General features: G+C 46.1%; 1 protein-coding gene across 1 annotated transcript; it reads left to right on the plus strand.

Moving 5' to 3' along the window:
- The first annotated feature begins 1619 nt into the window (after window positions 1-1619).
- LOC141272588 (uncharacterized) lies at window positions 1620-8023 on the plus strand. The gene is made up of 2 exons (XM_073683480.1): window positions 1620-1736; window positions 4369-8023. The coding sequence occupies exons 1-2, from the start codon at window positions 1670-1672 to the stop codon at window positions 5655-5657; spliced, it is 1356 nt and encodes a 451-aa protein (XP_073539581.1). The 5' UTR covers window positions 1620-1669; the 3' UTR covers window positions 5658-8023.
- The last annotated feature ends 4555 nt before the right edge of the window (window positions 8024-12578 follow it).

The following is a 12578-nucleotide window of genomic DNA, read 5'->3' on the forward strand; positions in this document are numbered from 1 at the left end:
CCGAGGTTGTCATGGTGAACTCTGTCTGTCACTTCTGACACACCCATTACACCATCGCCCTGCAGTTGGTTGCAGGAGATCTCTACGTTTGGCATTCCAGACACCTTCTTAGAGGCTGTCTCTAGGACACAGTGGCTACCTTCCTCTAGCTAATTAACACCCCGGCCTCTGTGTATCAGAGGGAGGTGCCGGCGATGTTAATTACTCCTTGTGAAGGCTTTAGCAAGAGTAGTACTTCTTGCTCTCTGGAGCTTGAGGACGTGTGTGCATGTGTCTGGATTCGTCTAAAGCTAAGCAATTTCCTCGTTTGTCCTCCCTTGTTGTCTTTAGTGTTCAGTGGGGATCGACTAGTGCTCATCTCCTCCCTTCCCTAGCCTTAGCCATATGCCAGGGAAAGACAGGGCTAGGCACGCGTGCGGCGATTGGTGAAGAGCCAATATAGGGTCATTAGTGGAGACAGGGTGACACTAGACCAGCCTAGGAGGTCTCCACTCCCCCTTTTCCCTAGAGTCTGGGCTCCCTTTCCCTCTTCCCTTTGTGTTGCATTTAGTCTTTCCCACACCTTGTGTGACACTTGGGTTGCCATGATGACCATCGGGCCTTCGTTATGATGTCCCGTGGCACCGAACGGAAGTCTCCTAAATGTTGCGATCAATGTTAATTGTGGCATTTTGGGGATAAGCAGCTGGAGGCAAGTACTGGCACCGCTCCTGGCATTGATAGCTGGGGCTCGACAATTACATAAGCTAAGCTCCCGGCGTTGATTGCGCCGGAATAGCTCCTGTACTCACATGATCTCCAGGACGTACCTATAAGTCAATGGTAGTGAAAGGGTTAAAGAAAAATGAAAACTCGATAACTCTTCTTTTAATAGGAGGACGGCAGGTTCTTTCCTCTTAGAGTGATCCCAGAGGATCCTGTCCAGGAGGGAGGCCGTGTCCTCATGGTGACATCATGAGCTCTCAAAATACAATCACTGGTAAATGGTCACCGTCCTTCCCCCAATCTCCATACAGTGAATTAGGAGAGAAGAAACCGATGGATGGCAATGTGGAGCTTTCTCCAGCTCCTCTGTGGCTCCATCCCTGGTGGAAACTTGGAGAACTTGTGTTTCTTAGTACGACTCCTTCATCTGACTGACGAGGGTCTTCTCTGTCCCTCTCCTCGGGGTCCTCATCCTCCGAGTGCAGAGCAGAGAGTATTAGGCTTTGGCCGCGCTGATTATCACTTTATACTTGAGGCCACAATGTGCTGGGTCCTCGGTACCGGTGGTGAGGACCACAACAATGTAATTTATTCCCAGATACATAAACATAAAATTACCGGTTCTGAGAGACGAGTCTCATATATAGACAGATACACGGCAGGTCATGTATTCAGTCTCTGTGTCTCCACAGATGGATCCAGGAGGAGAAATCCACCAGAGAGATGTCCCCGTCCTCTGTATCCCCAGGACTGTCCAGAGGAGAATCACAACATCCCGGAGGATCATCAGGTAGACGGTGCTGAGCCCTGTACCCGGATCTGTATATGGGGGGACATTTCTGATCGAGGTCATAGATGTCACAGATTTTGGTGGTTTCTTGTATTGTGCTGATTGTTACATCTGATATATCAGGAGGAAGATCCGACTAAGAATAAAGTGAAGGACGAGACAGAAGAAGAAGCGATGACGAGGGGGGATCAGCCGTGTGTGAGTGACGGGAAGGAGGAGATTCCTGTAGATGTTTCCACAGGTGTGTAATAATGACCGGCGTGTGATGATGATGACCGGTGTGTGATGATGATGACCAGTGTGACCGGCATGTGATGATGACCGGTGTGTGGTATCGTGTGGAGTCTCCAGTGCAGTGAAGCTTTATCCGCTGTCCACATCACAGCAGAAGTGTCCGGTGATGGCGCGGCTGCTCCTGTAGAGTCCGGCTGTGCTCCGAAGAATACCGGGGCCGCCTTCACACCTCTTCTTCATGATTTAGGAAGCACATATTACATTTTCCTTTACCTTCAACATTCCTTCCATCCTTTATGTCCATATTTTCCTTACACAAGTCCCTGCTGCCATATTATTATAGCACCATTAATTCCATGGCGCTTAACATGTGAAAAGGGGTGTACATAGCAAACAATAAGTACAATAATTTGAACAAAAACGAGTCACCGACTGGTACAAGTGGAGAGAGGACCCTGCCCGCAAGGGCTCACAGTCTACAAGGGATGGGTGAGGATACAGTAGGTGAAGGTAGAGCTGGTCGTGCAGCGGTGGAGTGGAGCTGTGGTTACTGCAGGTTGTAGGCTTGTCTGAAGAGATGGGTCTTCAGGTTCCTTTTGAAGGTTTCCACGGTAAGCGAGTCTGATGTGTTGGGGTAGAGCGTTCCAGCGACGGGGGAGATGCACGGGAGAAATCTTGTATGCGATTTTGGGAACAGGAGATAAGAGGGGAGTAGAGAAGGAGATCTGGTGAGGATCGAAGGTTGTGGGCAGGTAAGTACCGGTAGACTAGGTCACAGATGTACGAAGGAGGCAGGTTGTGGATGGCTTTGTTTGCCAAGGTTAGGGTTTTGAACTGGAGTCTCTTGGCTATGGGGAGCCAGTGCAGTGATTGACAGAGAGGAGAGGCCGGGGAATAGTGGGGGACAGGTGGATTTGTCGGGGAAGCAGAGTTTAGGATAGATTGGAGTTGTGCGAGAGTGTTAGAGGGGAGGCCACAGTGCAGGAGGTTGCAGTAGGCGAGGCAGGAGATGATGAGGGCATGCACTAGTGTTTTTGCAGATTCATGGTTGAGGAATGTGCGGATCCGGGAGATATTTTTGAGTTGGAGTCGGCAGGAAGTGGAAAGGGCTTGGATATGTGGTTTGAAGGAGAGATCAGAGTCAAAGGTAACCCCGAGGCAGCGAGCATGCGGCACTGGGGAGAGTGAGCAGCCATTGCCTTTGATGGATAGGTCAGATGGGGGTTGAGCGTGATGGGGGAAAGATGATGAATTCTATTTTGTCCATGTTAAGTTTTAGAAATCTAGCAGAGAAGAAAGATGAAATAGCGGACAGACATTGTGGGATTCTGGTTAGTAGGGAGGAGATATCGTGTCCAGAGAGGTAGATCTGTGTGTCATCAGCATAGAGGTGATACTGAAAGCCATGAGACTCTATGAGCTGTCCCAGGCCGAAGGTGTAGATGGAGGAGAGCAGGGGTCCGAGAACTGAGCCTTGGGGGACACCGACAGATAGGGGGCGAGATGAGGAGGTGGTGTGTGAGTGGGAGACACTGAATGTCCAGCCTGTTAGGTATGAGGAGATGCAAGATAATGCCAAGTCTGTGATGCCGAGAGATGAGAGAGTCTGTAGTAAGAGGGAATGGTCCACTGTGTCGAAGGCAGGTGACAGGTGCAGGAGGAGGAGGACAGAGTAGTGTCTTTTGGATTTGGCGGTTAGTAGGTCGTTGATGACTTTAGTCAGGGACGTTTCACTGGAGTGGTGCGGTCGGAAGCCAGATTGTAAGCGGTCAAAGAGGGAGCAGGAAGAGAGGTGGGAGGACAGTTCAGAATGGACGTGTTGTTCCAGTAGTTTTGAGGCATAGGTGATAAGTGATATGGGGCGATAGCTACACACAGGGGATGGGTCAAGGGAGGGCTTTTTGAGGATGGGTGTGATCGAGGCATGTTTGAAGCATGAGGGGAAGATACTACTTGTTAGTAACAGGTTGACGAGATGGGTTAGGTTTGGGATGAAGACTATGGTGAGGTTAGGGATGAGGTGGAACGGGATTGGGTCAAGTTCACAGGTGGTGAAATGTGATTTGGAGAGTAAAAAGGAAAGTTGATCTTCCGTGATGGCGGACAAGCTGGTTTTGGAGGAGGAGGATTGAGTAGATATGAGGGGAGGCTGTGGGGACTGCAGGCAAAAGCTTTGCTGGTGTCAATCTTCTGCTTGAATAATGAGGCAAAGTCTTCGGGTGAGATGAGAGAGGGAGACGCTGGGGGACAGAGCAGAGAATTGAAAGTACTGAATAGCTGTTTAGTGTTGTGAGACAGGGAGGATATGAGAGATGAGAAGTAGGTTTGTTTTGCTGCAGCAAGTGTGGACACTTTTCTACACTAAGGGCGAGGTGGGAAGCTTGAGAGAGCGAAATGGCGCTGGTGGTACATTAAGGGGTAAATCCTGATGACAAGTTCCCTTTAAGAGCTGTCTATTTGCTATTTAATCTCTGCAACCACTGACTTGTGCCAGTGTCACCAGTTAACGCATGTAGTTGTCTTCCTTATTACTGGTACTTTCACTGACGAGGGTCTTCATTGTGAGATCCATAAAATACATTCAGAAATCCCTTTTGTGTTGTAAATGTGATTTTTTTTTCTATCTTTCCTCCTTACAGGAAATCCTGGTGAGAATAACGGTTCATCACTAAAGTGTAAAAGAGAAGATATCAGGAAGCACTCTAATGGAGGTAACCTCATCACCCTTCCTGCACCTCCTGGACTTCACAGCACTTCACTTTCTTATAATCCTCCTATTCATGAGGAATCATCTCCTGAGCAATCTCACATTGTTACCACAATTCCAGGTGACAAAGTGGATAAAAGATTTCAGTGTGACAAGCAATTTACTAAAAGCTCAGCTCAGACACAAAGAAAGCACAAAGGAGAAAAGCCATACTCCTGTTCAGAATGTGGGAAATTCTTTACATATAAATCAAAATTAGTTGCACATGAGAGAATTCACACAGGAGAAAAGCCATATTCATGTTCGGAATGTGAGAAGTCCTTCACAGATAAAGGGAATCTTATTACACATCAGAGAATTCATACAGGAGAGAAGCCATATTCATGTTCAGAATGTGGGAAATGCTTTACAAGTAAATCAAAATGTGTTATACATGAGAGAATTCACACAGGAGAGAAGCCGTATTCATGTTCAGAATGTGGGAAATGCTTTACAAGTAAATCAAAATGTGTTATACATGAGAGAATTCACACAGGAGAGAAGCCATTTTCATGTTTGGAATGTGAAAAGTCCTTCACAGATAAAGGGAGTCTTATTAGACATCAAACAATTCATACAGATGAGAAGCCATATTCATGTTCAGAATGTGGGAAATGCTTTACAAGTAAATCAAAATGTGTTATACATGAGAGAATTCACACAGGAGAGAAGCCGTATTCATGCTCAGAATGTGGGAAATGCTTTACAAGTAAATTTAGTCTTGTTACACATCAGAGAATTCACACAGGAGAGAAGCCATATTCATGTACGGAATGTGAGAAGTCCTTCATAGATAAAGGGAATCTTATTACACATCAGAGAATTCACACAGGAGAGAAGCCGTATTTATGTTCAGAATGTGGGAAATGTTTTCGGGAGAAATCGCTTCTTGTTAGACACCAGAGAATTCACACAGAAGAGACACCGTATTCATGTTCAGAATGTGGGAAATGTTTTAGAGATAAATCAAATCTTGTTAAGCATCAAAGAATTCACACCGGGGAGAAACCATTTTCATGTTTACAGTGTGGAAAATGCTTTACACAGAAATCAAAAGTTCGTAAACATAGGAGAACTCACACAGGAGAGAAGCCGTATTCATGTTCACTGTGTGGGAAATCTTTTGTAAAGAAATCATATCTTGTTAGACATGAGAGAAGTCATACAGGAAAAAAACTGTAATTATGTATGTATCGTCACGGGTGTGTCGCCACGAAGATTGTCACGATTACACAGCCTGACTTCTCGCAGCTGAGTTTTTGGTGCTTTGTGTTTTTCGGCAGTGAGGGAGTTAACTCTCTCTCTCTCTCTGTGCTAGACGAGGTCCAGCCTCGCCCAGCTGCAATCAATGCTGCTGTAGTGGGACTCCTTCAAATGCCTGCCTGTCTGTTAGGGAAGTGTCGGTGAAAGCATTTCATACAGACAAACAGAGCGGATCGTGGTGTTTTGGAGTTCTGAGCTAAGTGTATATGGTGTGGGTTTTTCCCTTCCTCGCTTTATCATTTATCTCCTTTCCCGTTGGTGTTCCCTCTATTGTAGTTGTGTAGTTTTTGTATGCAAGGTGGTTTTTGTTTTACCCTTGTACTGTCTCGTTCGTCTAAGTACTGAGTGTTGGCATATTATTTCCTGTCCCCTATTGTTGTGATCGGGGTCCTTCTCAGGACTAGATTACTTAGGTGCAGGGATCCTCAGGAGGTAGGGGTTACGCTGGCGGCCTGGACCTCTGTACCTTTAACAGTACCTCCAGGTAGAGGGATTAGTCAGGGCCCCAGCTTAGGGTCAGCTTAGGCTCCTGACCTCCTGTACGCAGAGACAGCGTGACAATTGTGTCCTGGAAGTTCCTCCGTCGGTCCAGTGGGACTCGTGCGGATGCAAGCACGGCCTGATGACTAGCGCGCCCAAGACTTCGGACCCAGAACTGTTGTATTGCAGTGGAGGCATGCACAGGAGGAGGAGTTGATGTGGCTGGTCCCTCATTTAAAATAATATCCGACTACCAAAAGAGTGGGTTTGCTCCGGCTCTCCTTCCCCAGGTGATATAGAGGAGCATCAACGGCAGCACCGGCATCAGAGTGAATGCAGCAGCGGCAGTCTCACAAGCGGCAGAAGCAACAGACCAGCCAGAGAAGCTGACTTGGTCGTGAATCCACCGTCTGCAGAGGAGAATAGTTATGTGATTTGATCCAGCCCCTGAATCCGGTACCCTTTTTAAACATCAGGCTGGTGAGTGATCTTTGTGAAAGTTCGCCATGGTAATTGGGTCCCTTTTTCTTATCTTTAACCCCTTTACCCTCTGCCAATTTTTACAATTCTGACCACTGTCACTTTATGAGGTAATAACTCTGGAACGCTTCAACCGATCCCATTGATTCTGAGATTGTTTATTCGTGACATATTGTACTTCATGATTGTGGCAAAATTTATATGATGTGATTGGTGTTTATTTGGGAAAAAATGGAACTTTGGCAAAAATTTCAAACTTTGAATTTTCATGCCTTTAAATTATAGAGATATGTCACACAAAATAGTTAATAAATCACATTTCCCACATGTCCACTTTACATCAGCACAATTTTGGAACCAACATTTTTTTGTTTGTTATTAAGTAATAAGGGTTAAAAGTTAACCAGCGATTTCTAATTTTTCCAACAAAATTTACAAAATCTTCTTTTAGGGAACACATCACATTTGAAGTGACTTTGAGGGGCCTTTATGACAGAAAATACCCAAAAGTGACACCATTCTAAAAACTGCACCCCTCAAGGTGCTCAAAACCACATTCAAGAACTTTATTAACCCTTCAGGTGCTTCACAGGAACCACAAGTGACACCATTTTGGAAACTAGACCCCTCAGGGAACTTATCTAGATGTGTGGTGAGTAGTGTTGAGCATTCCGATACTGAAATATCGGGTATCGACTAATATTCGCGGTATCGGAGTTCCGTTACTGAGTTCCGATACTTTTAGAATATCAAATACCGGAATCGGAAGTTCTCATAATGCCTGCGCTCTGCAGTGTCTCTGAAGGATGACAAGCTAGATGGCAGCACTCCGCTTACTGTACTTGTCATTTAGTGTTAAAGAATTTATTAAAAAAAAATAATAGTGTTTTCATGCACCGTCTGTTTAAAAAAGCCAGCCGGCAATTCAGCAGCGGCATACACTGGTACCCGACAATTTACAAAAGAAAGAATAGAGCATCACACATAGATTAGATAGATAGAAACATGTCAGTCACATATATAAGTACAGTGACAGTGTTGCTTACTGTACTTGTCATTTAGTGTAAAGGATTTATAAAAAAAAATAATAGTGTTTTCGTGCACCGTCTCTTTAAAAAAGCCGGCCGGCAATTCAGCATCGGTACCCGACAATTTAGAATAGAGAGAATAGAGCATCACACATAGATTAGATAGATAGAAACATGTCAGTCACATATATAATAAGTATAGTGATAGTGTTGATGACTGTACTTGTCATTTAGTGTTAAAATAAAGGATTTATTGAAAAAAAAATTGGCGTGGGGTTCCCCTTAATTTTAGGCTCTAGCGGAGGTTAAGCAGACGGCTGGGGCAGATGTTTGAAGCCTGGGAAGGGGGTAATACCCACGGAGCTTCCCAGGCTACTAATATCAGCCCCCAGCTGAATACCTAGCCTTTACTAGCTATTAAAATGGGGGACCCCCCCAAAAAAATGACGTGGGGTCCCCCCTATTGTAATAGCTAGCAAAGGCTAGGCAGACAGCTGGGAGCTGATATTAATAGCCCAGGAAGGGTACCATGAATATTGGCCCCCTCCCAGGCTAGAAACACCAGCTGTCAGCCGCCCCAGAAATGGCGCATCCATAGGATGTGCCAATTCTGGCACTTAGCCTCGCTCTTCCCACTGCCCTGTAGCGGTGGCAGTGGGGTAATAGGGCTGGGGTTGATGCCAGCTTATAATGCCAGCTGACATCAAGCCCAGGTTACACTGTGTTCCAAATTATTATGCAAATAATATTTTCTCAGATTTTCCCAAATTCCCTATATGAATTGCAGTCATTGTAATTTTCCAGTCAAATAACTATTAGATTACAATTGAAAGGTTTTTGTACAAACTGCCTATGATAACAGGATATTTTTAAAAAAATAAAACACTCAAACTGCACTCAAAATGCATGCATTCATCGAGAAATGTCATTTGAACATTTTACTACCTTATCAGGCCATGTGGTATGTGAGACATCATCAGACACATCCATACAGTGCTGAAAAAAACATGGGAACAACATGGTGAAGACCCCTGAAAGCATCTCTGACTCCCAGGTTGCTGCCTAAAACTGTGGTCATCAGACATGATCCTATCTTACTGCGGTAATAAACATTTTTGACAACGTGACAAATCTTAAACTCCATTTGAAATGGGCAAGGTGTTTGTCAAGGGACGAAGAAATGGATGTTATGGTGATGGTGATAGTAAATGCAGAGGCCATGGGCAAGATGAAACTGTGCCTGCTGAGGGAGCACAACAAACACCCACATCATGTCAAACTACCTTCCTTTCCCAATTTTTAGGGGGCCACGGAACACCACTTTTGAAGCCAGAGCAGTGTGAAAAGGTTGTTGGTTGGATAGCAGATAATGCTTCCAGTCAGTTTGCCACCACCACCTCCTTGCCTTCAACATGGTCCAGTCTCCGTAGCCGTGAGTCTGGACCACATTATTATTATTACTTTATCGCCATTTATTCCATGGCGCTTTACATGTGATACATGTCATACATAGCAAAAACAATTACAATAATCTTGAACAAAAATGTGACGGTGCCTGTTACAGAAGGAGCGAGGACCCTGCCCGTGAGAGCTCACAGTCTACCAGGAATGGGTGAAGATACAGTAGGTGAGGGTAGAGCTGGTCATGCAGCGGTGTGGTGGAGCGGTGGTTACGGCAGGTTGTAGGCTTGTCGGAAAAGGTGGGTCTTCAGGTTCCTTTTGAAAGTTTCCACGGTAGGCTAGAGCCTGAAATGTTGGGGTAGAGAGTTTCAGAGTAGGAGGGATGCATGGGAGAAATCTTGTATGTGATTGTGGGAAGAGGAGATAAGAGGGGACTAGACATGGAGATCTTGTGAGAGATCGGAGGTTGCGTGTAGGTAAGTACTGGGAGACTAGGTCACAGATGTATGGAGGAGACAGGTTGTGGATGGCTTTACATGCCAAGGTTAGGGTTTTGAACTGGAGTCTCTGGGTAATGGGGAGCCAGGAAAGGGATTCACAGAGAGGAGAGGCCGGGGAATAGCGGGGGGACAGGTGGATTAGTCAGGCAGCAGAATTTAGGCTAGATTGGAGGGGGGCGAGAGTGTTAGAAGGGAGGCCATAGAGCAGGAGGTTGCAGTAGTTGAGACGGGAGATGACGAGGGCATGCACAATTGTTTTTGCACATTCTTGTTTGAGGATGTGCGGATACGGGAGATTTTTTTTTACTTGGAGTCAGCATATTCCTCACCCTGATCCTCCTTCCTCCCACCATGCCGAGTGCCCGGAAATAACTGATCCCACACTTGGACACTCTGAAGACCTATTTTGTTCATCTTTCCATTTATAGATTCTGGCCTCTCGCTCGGCCCGCTTCAACCCGGGCAACAGGACATTGCATGTTGCGATGCCCAAATATTTCAGCAGCCATGGTTACACAAGGGTGATGGTGGGAAAGTGCAATAACTGTCGCAAGAGGTGGATGATGATGAGACACAATTGACAGACATTCAAGAGGAGGACCAGGGTGCGGAAATTTAAGACTAGGTGGTGGATGATGTAGTCACTGACTCAGCCTGGTAAGGTGACATGCATAGGGAGGACAGCAGCACAGAGGGGAGGGAGGCATAGCACCACAACAGGCAGGAACAAGCAGTGGGGTGGCCACAGACACAAGGCAGGCAACTGTTCCAAAAAAACACATATACCAGGAAAGTTGCCAGTTCAACTGCTAGGTCTTCCCGAGTCTGACTCTTTTTTAAAGACCGTCCAGTTAACCCCAAAAAGGCCATTTGCAACATCTGCAGGGGCAGCAAAACTACCAGCCTGACCACCACCAACATGTTTAGGCACATGACAGCAAAGCACCCGAGTAGTTTGGCCGAACGCTAGGGTCCAGAAACAGTGTCTGCGGATGACACCACTGCCTCTTCCCCTATTGTATGTGCACGCCAAGATCCAGGCGAAGATGCCTCCCACCCTGCACCTGTCATTGCACACTTGCAACTATAACTGTTAGCATTCACGTCCTTGTCCCAGTATTCAGTTGTTTCTACTGCAGTCCTTGGAACGGAAGCACAAATATGCAGCCACCCACGGGCCAAAATACTAAACTGACACATTTCTCAACTGCCTGCACTAGAAATTTTGCCTTTTAGGCACGTGGAGGCGGAAGCTTTCCGCAGCCTCATGGTGGTGGCTGTCCCTCGGTACTCGGTCACTTTGGAAGTGCATTGAGCTGTAGGTTGGTTTGCTGGTAAAGGGGGAAAAAAAACAAAAACTCTTTAAATCTTCTTCCTTAGCGAGTGTGAACGAGCTGAGTGTGACCGGAGCGTAAGTGCAAACGGAAGTGTGTGACTTGTGATTCAGTGAAGAGGTATATGGGAATCCTGCAGAAAATACCGGTGTGAATTGCTGTGAGTTGCTGAATTGTGAACTGCTGAGTGCTTTTCTACCTGTTTAATTTGATTGGGCTTTTTAGAACCTATTTTCTCTCTACATTTTTATAGTCTCTTATTTTACTACCTGTGTGTTTAAGGGTTAACTACATTGCACTTAAATCCTGAGGTGTAGCTATACTCACAAAAGGTTAATTAAGGGTGAGGGGTCATAATTAAGCGTTTATAAGGGGCAGCTGGTTGGGCATCCAGTCCTTTGGAAGTGCATACTGCTGTAGGTTGGATTGCTGCTAAAGGGGAAAAGAAACCTCTTTAAATCTTCTTCCTTAGCGAGTGTAAAGGAGCTGAGTGACTTGTGATTCAGGGAGTTTGGAAGGGAGGAATTTTGACTGAATTGCTTTCTGTATTTTATTAATTGTTTACATTTCTTTTTACTTAACATTTCTGTCTAGTGCAGTCCCCATTAGGAAACGAGCTCCATTATTGACAATGCGATCCAGTGTACATCTTGCCACATGTATGCAATCCTTGAACAGCCGGTCGTGGGTGCATACTGCTGTGTGAGATGTGTGCACATTGTGCGTTTGGAAGTCCAGGTACTGGATCTAAATGAGCAGCTGACAACACTGAGATCCATTGACAATATGGAAAGGAGTCTGCTGCTCACTGGGGTAGATATAGGGGAGGGTGGTAGTCGGGAGCTACAGGACAGTGAGGCAGCTAGCTGGGTGACAGTTAGAAGGAGGGTTAGAGGGAAGAGTGCCAGGGAGGCTTGTCCAGATCTGGCACACCCCAATAAGTTTGCAAAGTTGGCAGATGAGGGGGGTTTCAGCTCCAGTAAGGGGGGAAATAGGAGAGCAGAGCAGTCTAGGCAGATGCTGGTAGTGGGGGGCTCAATTATTAGGGGAACAGATAGGGCAATCTGTCACAAAGACAGGGATCATCGAACAGTGTGCTGCCTACCTGGCGCTCGAGTCCGGCACATTGCTGATCGGGTTGACAGATAACTGGGAGGGGCTGGTGAGGACCCAACGGTCATGGTGCACATTGGCACAAATGACAAAGTTAGAGGTAGGTGGAAGGTCCTTAAAGATGATTTCAGGGAATTAGGCTGTAAGCTTAAAGCAAGGACCTCCAAGGTGGTATTCTCTGAAATACTGCCAGTACCACGTGCCACGCCAGAGAGGCAATGGGAGATTAGGGAGATAAATAAGTGGCTCAGGAATTGGTGTAAGAAGGAGGGGTTTGGATTCCTGGAGAACTGGGCCGACTTCTCAGTTGGCTACAGGTTCTACGCTAGGCACGGACTGCACTTCAATTGGGAGGGTGCAGCTGTGCTGGGGGAGAAAATGGCTAGAAGGTTGGAGGAGTGTTTAAACTAGGGATTGGGGGGGAGGGTATTCATTTTATAATTGGAGAAGATGGTGCAGATAGTGACCTGGGCACAAATAAAGAAATTGGGGGTTGGGTTAGAA

This window comes from Phyllobates terribilis, unplaced genomic scaffold (genome assembly GCF_046119375.1).
Source record: "Phyllobates terribilis strain yellow unplaced genomic scaffold, ASM4611937v1 Scaffold_1__5_contigs__length_1240528914, whole genome shotgun sequence".
NCBI lineage: Eukaryota > Metazoa > Chordata > Amphibia > Anura > Dendrobatidae > Phyllobates > Phyllobates terribilis.

Excerpts from the sequence above, each read along its gene's own strand:
- LOC141272588 (XM_073683480.1), top strand. The coding sequence starts at position 1,670 with ATGACGAGGGGGGATCAGCCGTGTGTGAGTGACGGGAAGGAGGAGATT. Across the intron at positions 1,737-4,368 it reads TCCTGTAGATGTTTCCACAG|GAAATCCTGGTGAGAATAAC; the intron begins GTGTGTAATAAT and ends TCCTCCTTACAG.